This window comes from Eptatretus burgeri, chromosome 9 (genome assembly GCF_056783735.1).
Source record: "Eptatretus burgeri isolate ZD-2024b chromosome 9, Ebu_testis_v1, whole genome shotgun sequence".
NCBI classification, from domain to species: Eukaryota; Metazoa; Chordata; class Myxini; order Myxiniformes; family Myxinidae; genus Eptatretus; species Eptatretus burgeri.
Window position 1 is genome coordinate 108,292,982 of NC_140969.1, and position 10,175 is coordinate 108,303,156.

The window sequence follows — 10,175 nt, forward strand, 5'->3', positions numbered from 1 at the left end:
CTCATGGTGTATTTTTTTAATTGGCAGAGTACCCACCCGACAGGTGATCTTGTATCAAGCATGCAACACATTCTTCTGACACATACCTTTATTTGGGTGGTGTATAGGCAACAACAACAAAAACCTGGGTTACGTGCATGAAACAAAAACATACAGACTGCTTGTAATTCAAAACACCTCAATGCACTGAACAACATGGGGACAGGTATACTGTTAATGGTGGATACTTGTAATACCCTGCCCCACCTGGACACAGTGGTACACGATGCACATTTACAGAGAGAATTTGCATCCCCCCCCCCTCCAAGACCACTGGCAAAGATAAAACACCCCTATACATTAATTGGGGTTATGCTGATCCTCTGTAGCAAGTCTGGATGAAATTGGCCCAGAATTGAAAGAGGAGTAGCATGACAAACACACAAACAAACAAGCACTGGTCCTTGAATTTTAATAAGGATGCAAATCCAAAAAATCCAAATCTATTGAGACCATATTCTGTGCGGAGTGTTGGTGCTGCCGAAGCAGTCTCCTGGGCTATTGGGTACAATCCTGGATGGGTCGCCACTCCGACAAAGGATATAATAAGGATACAAGGTTGTAAAGTCAAAAATTTGGGAATGCTAAGATTTAGGAATCCTTTTTGTGTCTCCACTGACGAAGTCGCCAGAGGCATTATGTTTTTTGGGTGTTAGTCCATCCGTAGGTACGTCTGTCCATGCTTATTGTTTTCTGTTTTCTCTGCAACCACTTTGCCTATTGCCACAAAATTTTCACCATAGTTGTGACTACACATGTAGAATGTTTTAATGGTAATTGTGACATCATAGGTCACGTGGTGTGGCAACTATATTGGAAAAAAGGAAAAACTTGGGACTGTAAAATTGACTCTCGCTGTGAAACTGCTCCGTGGGGAAAAAAAATTAAACTTGACAAATGTGAAGTACGTACTTCCCATGGAAAAAAAGTGTGAATTTTTATTTTTTTATGTCATCCGTGGCTTTGTTATGACATAATTGCATATGTCGAACGCTTTATCCAATCAGTATGAAAATTTTTGAGGGTCCACTCAGGCTAAATTGTATGGGTGAAAAAAAAGCTTGATGACTTGATCGGTCACGTCGTTTGGCAGCCATTTTTTTTTTAAAACATAAAAACCTTCAAAAATATTCTTCGACAGAATGGTATGACACATCAAGGGGAAAATTTACTCGCATGTTCCCCAAGCCTTGGGGATGCCAGGGTGTTCACAACACCTCATCTGACAGCCGTTTTGGATTGAACAAAAATCTTTAAAAAAATTTTTATTTCTGTTGAACCGCTTCATCAATCGATGTGAATCTTCACAATTACAGTCTAATAATCATGGGGAATATATATATATATATATATATATATATATATATATATATATATATATATTTAATTTTAAACTGATCGGACGGGGGAACCTTACTCACATGTTCCCCAAGCCTTGGGAATACCAGGGTGTTCACAACACCTCGTCTGACAGCCGTTTTGGATTGAACAAAAATCTTAAATTTTTTTTTCTGTTGAACCGCTTCATCAATCGATGTGAATCTTCACAATTACGGTCTAATAATCATGGGGCACGTAAGTTATAAAAATCGCCATTTGCAAAACCTATCTAGTCCGCCATTCTACAAGATATTCGGCAACTGTTTATTGATTATGATAGAAAAAATATTATCTTGTATCTAACTGGACAGATTTTTGAATTTCCGTCCCGTTTGGCCGTAACCTGGAAGATGGTCAAAAACACCTTCCAGTACAAAGCAAACTTTTTACTTCCGATCTTGATGAAATTTGGTATGTGGGTAGAGGTCGATGAGTGATACCCAATGACATATTTTGCCCCGGATTCGAGATCAGGGTCAAGGTCACGAAAGTTGTGAAAGTCGCCATTTTCAAAACCTATCTAGTCTGTCATTTTAGGAGACATCTGGCAACGGTTCATCGATTATGATCGTAAAAAACATTATAGAGATGACCGTCACCCCCACACGGGGGTAATTTTTACTTCTGTTGGCACCAATCATGAAACTATTGGTGACCAAACCTACTTCCATAAATGAGTGAGTACATTCCCTAGTGGTTCTGAACACACTAAACTTTGGTGATGCTTGAATCTGCCTCAGACTACACATGATGTAACTTAGCCGCAAGTTCGAGCAGAGATGGAGACCTGAATAAGTGAATTAGACTTAAGGTTATGGTTAGCACGTTTGATTTTCTGTGGTTGAATTATAATCTTTGGATCCTGCAATAATACAGCCATTTTGCGGAGCATTGCAATGTGGAGAATCTTTGTCCTTAAAATGGGACATTGTCAGCTGGTCTGTCTTCTCTCACTTATTGACATAACATAATACATGTCATTATATAATTTGCAAGTATAATCGTTTGGGCCAGTATGAAGGCTAGCTGACAAGGTGGCCTAGAGGTATGCACACTCACTTCTAAGCTGTCTAGCCTGGGTTTGAATCATGACCCAGCTATAAATTGTTTTGACCCATCCACCCAGTGGTGTTTCACAGGAAGGGCGATTCATCAATGTGTGTGCTGTCCCACGGATGGACGTTAAACACATGTCCTGTCTGCCAGCATTCATTGGTGGACATTAATGATACCATGGGGTCCTTTACGATGAGCAGGCGAGCTAACACCAGCACCCTGAACAAATTCTGGCCCTAACCAGCAGGAGGGACTGCAACAATGGCACAGCCTCACCCTGAGCCAATGTTGCTACCCTGCTGCCTTGTGCTGCATACAAATGAAAAAGAAGTACCATTGCAAGCCAAATCAGTCTTCACTGCCTATTAAAGTAACGGAACATAGATGTCACTTTCTTTGTGTTGTAAACCGTGTGTATTGAAGTTATTGTCACTTGTGTATCATGTGCATTCTTCCACAGCCTCTGTGTTTGCCCAAATGAGCTTCCAGGCTGTGCAGATATGCCTTACTCGATTCGACGCAAGCATATGCAGATCGTGTCTGGGCGGCGCCTGCCGGTGGATATCTTCATTCTGCAGTCTCGTGCCCGCTACCAGGGTGGATATAACTCATTTCGAATCCGTGCAGGAAATTCGGGGGGAGAGTTTGTGCTGCGCGTGAGTCCCTTGGGAGGGGAAAAAATGATTGTTCCTTTGAGATCATTCTTGAGGGCATATTATGCACTCATGAGACCTCATTACACATTTTGTATTGCCCATGTGTCCTCCAAAAAAGAAAAACTTTGTTGAGTTAATTTCATTAAAAAAAAGTTGTCATATTCGAACAAATGCTTTTTGTTGCAGCTAAACGCTGTGCTTTTCTGATTAGAAAATCCTTAAAAAAAAATTCCCTTCTAATGCAATGTACGAAAGGCCTGCTGGATTTCTGCTATTTTAATCCATTCTTGATGCCTCTGCTGACGAAGTTGCGGGAGGAATTATGTTGGGAATGATGGCATCGGCTTTCCAACTGAAGACGTCCATTAAGTAAATCACCATGCCAGCTATGTTCACACAAGGTAATCCTGCAAGGTTCAAAGGCCACTTACTGATGGGAACGATCGGGGAGGTCGGGTAGAATGCGCCATCCACAGGCCTAGTACAGGCCAACATTGTCGGGAATTTCTTTTTAATATTGGCTGTAAGATATAAACTTTTTCGGCGAGTTGATCAGGAACCTCCTGTGCAGCTGCCCTGCGAAGGGCAGTTTACCGGATGACGGGATTGGGGCAAAGCCTTCGGGACACCAACTCCTTGATGACAGGAGGAAAAACACGGGGTAACCTTCGTGGGTTGGATTGCAGTAGTGTGTGTCAGGGTGATGCTGAGGTGTCGTCCAAAAGACGGTGATTTGAGCTGTCTCTGTTATCATTTGAGCTCGAGCGTTTGAACATCAGTATTGATTGCAGCTCTCTCTGAAGTTTGGAGACCGGATTGCGGCGAGATAATGGTGGGTGGTTACACCTACTATTGGTCTGGTCGCTCTGATGGTTACCATACCCAAGGAGTTGCTGTAGCTGTGTCCAATAAGCTGACTCCAATGATAATTGAGGTAACACCGGTCAATGAGCGTATTATGAAACTAAGTATTAGTCACTCTTTGGGTGTCATTTCCCTGGTCTCTGTATATGCTCCGACCGAAGCGAGTGATCTCAACGTGAATGATGCATTCTATGCCATGCTTGAGTCTGTGGTTGATCACTGCCCCAAGTGAGACACTATTGTCGTCTTGCGGGATTTCAATGCATCGACTGGAACTGATGGGGATGGTTATGAGACGTTTGTTAGTCCCAATGGGTCTGGAACTGTGAACCAGAATAGCACTAAGTTCCTTGACTTTGCAAAAAGTCATGGACTTAGGGTGGCTAGTTCATGGTTTCATTTCCAGCAAGCTCATCGCTGGATTTGGTATTCCAACGCTGGCGGTGTGGCAAAGGAGATTGACCATGTGCTCGTTGATGGTCGCTGGAGGATGATCCAGATCTGCGGGGTCTACGGGAGTGTTCAGTTCCTCAATTCCAACCACCGGCTTGTTGTAGCAACTCTGAAGTTGCAGCTTAAATACAGGACAATTGTACCATCCCAGCCTTGGTTGGATGTTGGCAACCTCAAGGATGAGAGGGTAGCTGAGGAGTTTATGAACAGGCTGAGTGGGGATTTGCAGGGATCTGTGTGCTTTGGGGAATCCTGAAGAGTTGTGGAGTGCCTTCAAGACCACCATCCTCAATGTTGCTGGTGGATATATTGTTGTGGTGCGATATATTGTTCGGTAGCGAGGACGACTGCCAGACAGAGTGGTTGGGCCGTCTCCCACCGAACACCGAAATTGAAAGGTCATAACTCCGGAGTCGACGGGTCACTTAAAGGACCGTGGTCGCCAATATTTCGACGGCGAGAGGTAGGGTCCACTTGTCTATTCCAATTTACCGAAGTGCTCACGCGGTCCAGCTACCGGGGAAGCCACACCCTCGGCCGACTCTGTCCGAACCGAGTCGCATGGACTGACTCGGGTCCGACGTAACCGAGCGGGAGTTACCAGAGCTGCGCCGGACCAAATGAACACTTACGGCACAGACGGCCTCACTAATTCTCAAGCCCGCACCATGCTGGGCCAATGGTAGAAAGCACAGACTACGAGCTTGTACATTTAACAAGGGTTTATTTGTAAGGGAGGAAGACACAGAGCAGACATCCAGAACAGCACCACACATCCAGAACAGTCAGGCTTTACACCAAAGAGGTGAATGATTGACTATATCCTTGCTCTTTGGGTCCTCACCGAACGCAGATGAGAGTTTCGGCAGGGGATGCTCGCAGCCTATGTTGATCTCTGTAAAGCGTTCAATTCAGTGAACTCTACTCTGGTACTGAGAGTGCTGTGAGATGTGGTGGTATCATCCCTGACTTATTTCCAGTTGTTACTGGAGTTCATCAGGGATGTGTACTGGCCTCCACACTTTCAGCACTTGTAAGGACTGGATTCTGGGGAGGATGTCGGAGAGATCAAGCTGCGGTGCATCGATTGGGAATGTCAAGATCTTTGACCTTGATTTCACAGATGATGCAGTCATCTTTGCACAGACTTTCGATATCATTTCGAGGGCCCTCGAGGTGCTGAATAAGGAGTCGAAGCCACTGGGATTATGGGTTTCCTGGGTCAAAACTAAGATCCAGGCTTTCAATGACATCTTGGATGCTGCTGTCCTGTCTGTACCTGTTTGTGGTGAGGATGTTGAGGTCACAGATAGATTCACTTACCTTGGCAGTGATATTCATGTCTCTGCTGGCTGTGAGCCAGAGGTCAACAGACATCTCGGTCTGGCCTGCGGAGTCATGGATTCACTGGATCATGGAATGTGGCTCTGTCGGTACCTGTGCAAGAGGACGAAAGTCTGAGGTCCTTGGTCCTTCCAGTCTTACTCTCTGGATGTGAGTCTTTGTCTCTGACCAGGGATATTGGATGGAGACTTAATTCCTTTGCTTCCAGGTCTCTTCGGAGAATCCTTGACTATTGCTCGTTGGACTTTGTGTCTTACGAGCGGTTGCTGAGAGACTCAAATGAGATTTGTTACCTGCATAGTTTGTGAGGGTCAGCTGCGGCTGTATGGACATGTGGCTCGTTGTCCTGATGCTGATCCTATTCACCAGATTTTGTCAGTGAGGGAGCCTCGTGATTGGTGGAGGCAAATGGGCCGACCACATGCCTTGTGGTTGCAGCAGGTTGATCAACATCTCAAGGAGATGGGGATGGGCCAGGCATCTCCCTGGGGGATTGCCAGACGAGACCCCTGGAGGTCCGGTGTTAAGTGGACGCAGTGATGCGCCGCTCTGGCGCCGACTCCCATACCTGACCTGACCTGATCACAAAGTTTTCCAAATGTTTCGTTGTGTAGAGGCACATCCCTTTTACTCACGTACATTTCCAAGTATTTTTGGCTTCTTTTCGAATATCTGAGCCATTTTAGGTGACATCCTTATTTAGCACACAATATATGTTCCCTGCCCTGATCACTGGTGTCGCTAAAGTTTTCTGTGCATGCACACCATGCGTTCTGGGGCAGATTATATAATTTTGAAAGTCGTGTATTTATAATTTTTTAAATGTCAACGCATAGCTTTGCATGCTTGCACAATGCACACCGCATTTCCATCTGCAGAAATGAATGCAATCATGCATGGTGGAACTGTGCAGCTAATCCTAAAACTTCTTGAACTTTGTCATGAATGATAACTTAGCCAGAATTGTGCTTACGTTAGAAATGCTAACATCAAAAAAAAATAAAATACCTCAGCAGTTGCAGTTTGATTTGTCACATAAAGTGATAGTGAATGGAATTGTTGAGGACATGGCGTTCTTGTTTACATTATTGTTGCTGTGTCCTGTCCTGTCCCAACCCCTCCCTGATCTCATCCAAACCGCAGCAAGTGAATGATTACACAGCGATGCTATCACTCATTCGGCCACTGCACGGGCCACAGCACCTTGTACTGGACCTCGAGGTGATTTCTGTGCACCGAGCATTCCACTTTCACAGCTCCTCCTTACTGCGCCTGCACGTGTTCATCTCAGAGGGTTTGCGCTGAAGCGATGAGGAACGAGTGAAAATGGGGGTGGTGGGGGGGGTGGTGCACAAAGCCTTAATCCCAATCACTCAATTCCTCCTCTTTTTACTCATACTTTCGTTTACCCTCAAAATTCAGCATTAACTAAAACTGATCCTCAAAGCACTTATGCTTATTAACTAAGGAATTTGTCTATGATTTGTTTGTATAATTCAGTAAACCACTTAATTGCAGTTCTTCGGGACAGGGAATGTTAAATGTCAAATGGATGCCCACTTTATAAAAAAACAAAACAATTCCACCACAGTGGAAGTGACAAGCATTTTGACACTCAGTGATTTCATGTGCTCACCATTTAATTCTCTCTGTTTAAAACGTCCCCAAAATATGGCAACACTTAAACCTTGTTCACCTGCAGTAAAGGAGCCTATCATTTGTTTGTTAAGTGTTCAAAAGCCTGCTGTCTGATAAGAAATTCTGCCAAACACTGAATATCACAATCAATAATCTACCTTTATAACACTATAACTTATATGTGGAAAACCAACAAAGCTAATCATACTTCAAAAACACTTTACTAATGATTCTGCTGCTAACTACACTGCCATGCTTGCAATACTAGGATATGCCCACTTTATAAAAAAAAACAAAAAACAATTCCACCACGGGGGAAGTGACAGCGAGTAAAGTGAACAGTGACAATAGTCGATCGACGTATTATGTACTATCCATTACGGTCGAGGGTCTGATTGATTCATCCCCCAATTCTATCTCCATCTGATCTCTTCCCTTTCATCAGGCCTCCCTTCACTACCCCATTCCCTTCCTTAGGGTTTTTTTTTTCAACCACAACTTTATATGTAATAAGTTGATACCCCGAACATAAGTATGGCAGTGAATGATAAAACGATATTACCTTAAAAAAAACAAAACTGAAACAATTAACGGCTCTTTGCATGTTCACGTCGACCGACCAACTGACTGACCGACCGACAGGCTTGCTCGAACATGTTAGATGACAAGGCAGCTACACCAGTACAGCTCTCATTTGATAGTGTAGTGTGGTTACCTTGTCACATAGAGTTTAGATGTATATAAAAATGGTGAATTTTTCAACATAAGCCCTCAAAGAAAATCAGGACTCGGATTGATATTCAGTGGAACTAGTCGTAAACGCCGTTATTACACTGTGCTACTAAAATAACAACCCCATCATGTTGTTTAATTGTATTATCATCCTGCCAATAAAATCAGCCCTTGGACTCCACACCGATTGCCTCTCACTCTTTACCAATTATTATGCACACATTTATTCATTTATTTTTGTATACACAGTTACACAGTCGGGGCTCATGGAAGAGCTTGAACGAGTACATTGAATGAATCAAGACGCAATGGGACTAAAGGAACAGCAGATGGGGGAACACCAAGAGCAGAGAGAGAGAGAGAGAGAGAGAGAGGGAGAGAGAGAGAGAGAGAGAGAGAGAGAGAGAGAGAGAGAGAGAGAGAGAGAGAGAGAGAGAGAGAGAGAGAGAGAGAGAGAGAGAGAGAGAGAGAGAGAGAGAGAGAGAGAGAGAGAGAGAGAGAGAGAGAGAGAGAGAGAGAGAGAGAGAGAGAGAGAGAGAGAGAGAGAGAGAGAGAGAGAGAGAGAGAGAGAGAGAGAGAGAGAGAGAGAGAGAGAGAGAGAGAGAGAGAGAGAGAGAGAGAGAGAGAGAGAGAGAGAGAGAGAGAGAGAGAGAGAGACAGAGAGAGAGGGAGAGAGAGAGAGAGAGAGAGAGAGAGAGAGAGAGAGAGAGAGAGAGAGAGAGAGAGAGAGAGAGAGAGAGGACACCAACAGGAAAGAAAGAGAAAGAGAGAGAGACCGGGAGAGAGACCGAGAGAGACCGAGACCGGGGAGGGGGACACCTTGCTGTCATACAGTACATTCCACTGTTCCAGGTGTAGCTGAGTCCAAAGCTTTTTCATCATGTAGTCCATGGATGATATTCAGGGTGCCCAGTGGTTCCACATTTCCCACATTTTTCAAAATGTGTCCCACATTTTTTTTTAAATCCCACATTTCCCACATTTTTGTCAGACCTTTAAAAATTGTAATAGCTGCAGCATATTTTTTAGCATTGTTAAGCCCAAAAATCTGATAGGGTTTTGCACCCCTGGCCTCTGGAGCATTTTTTTAGGTGTCATTTAATGCACTTTAAATCTTTCTGCTGTGGTAATAAATATAAATAATTGATGGATATCATGGTTATTATAAAATAACACATTTCTCTTCATCATCATGTTCACTGTGTCTGTGATGGTTTTTTAATGCTAAAAGTGTAAGACAACACCATATTGTGATTGCGTATTTATAAATGGCTATTAAAAGATGTACCATTTGAGGTACTTATTTGGAATACTGGTAATGCTGGTACATGTAATGTTAACATTAACAACAATTTAACTTGCATATAAGGTGTTTTTTTCCCTTTCATGATACATGTATATTGGATTGTTGCTTGGCATATACATATATATACAATTCCTTAACCTATTTGCTTTCCTGCTTACAGGTGTAGCTGTAGAATCTGTTTTACAAGCAAGAGAACATATTATTAATTCATCAAAATGCCACGACAAACAACAAAATTTAATGAAAATTGGATGAATAGTGTGGACAAGAATGGGCATGCGCTTAGTCAGTGGGTGCAAAAGAAATCAGACCAGGAAGCTCATTGTGCATTATGCAAGAAAGACATTGATATTAGCAATGGTGGTGTTTATCAACTGCAAAGACATGCTGAAGGGACAAAGCATATTAGAGTGGCTAAAACTGAAATTGCATCTGGACAGTCAAAGCTGAAAATTGGGTCAGGTAGGGTATATTTGTTACAAGCATCAACCTCTGGAGCATTCCAAAAATGGTCTCTTTCACACCAGGACAAAGTTACAAAAGCAGAAGCTATATGGGTCATGAAAGTTGCACAAGACAATTTATCTTTCAGATCATGTGATAAGATCGCTGAAACATTTCAAGACATGTTCGCCGACAATGATGTTGCAAGGGATGTGAAACTTAACTGTAGTAAAGTCTCATATGTAGTATCACATGGACTTGGT

At 43.2% G+C, this 10,175-nt stretch overlaps 1 protein-coding gene across 5 annotated transcripts in view; it reads left to right on the forward strand.

Moving 5' to 3' along the window:
• The window catches only part of LOC147020884 (fibulin-5-like), a 148,880-nt gene extending 140,537 nt beyond the window's left edge, over positions 1–8,343 (forward strand). For 4 of the 5 annotated variants that reach the window (XM_085896618.1, XM_085896616.1, XM_085896615.1 and 1 more), the window contains 2 exons: positions 2,936–3,131; positions 6,936–8,343. In XM_085896618.1, the coding sequence (XP_085752744.1) occupies positions 2,936–3,131; positions 6,936–7,097 (358 nt within the window). In that variant the 3' untranslated portion in view covers positions 7,098–8,343. The remainder of the gene's footprint in view (positions 1–2,935; positions 3,132–6,935) is intronic. The other variant, XM_085896619.1, reaches the window with a different exon arrangement.
• Positions 8,344–10,175: the final 1,832 nt, after the last annotated feature.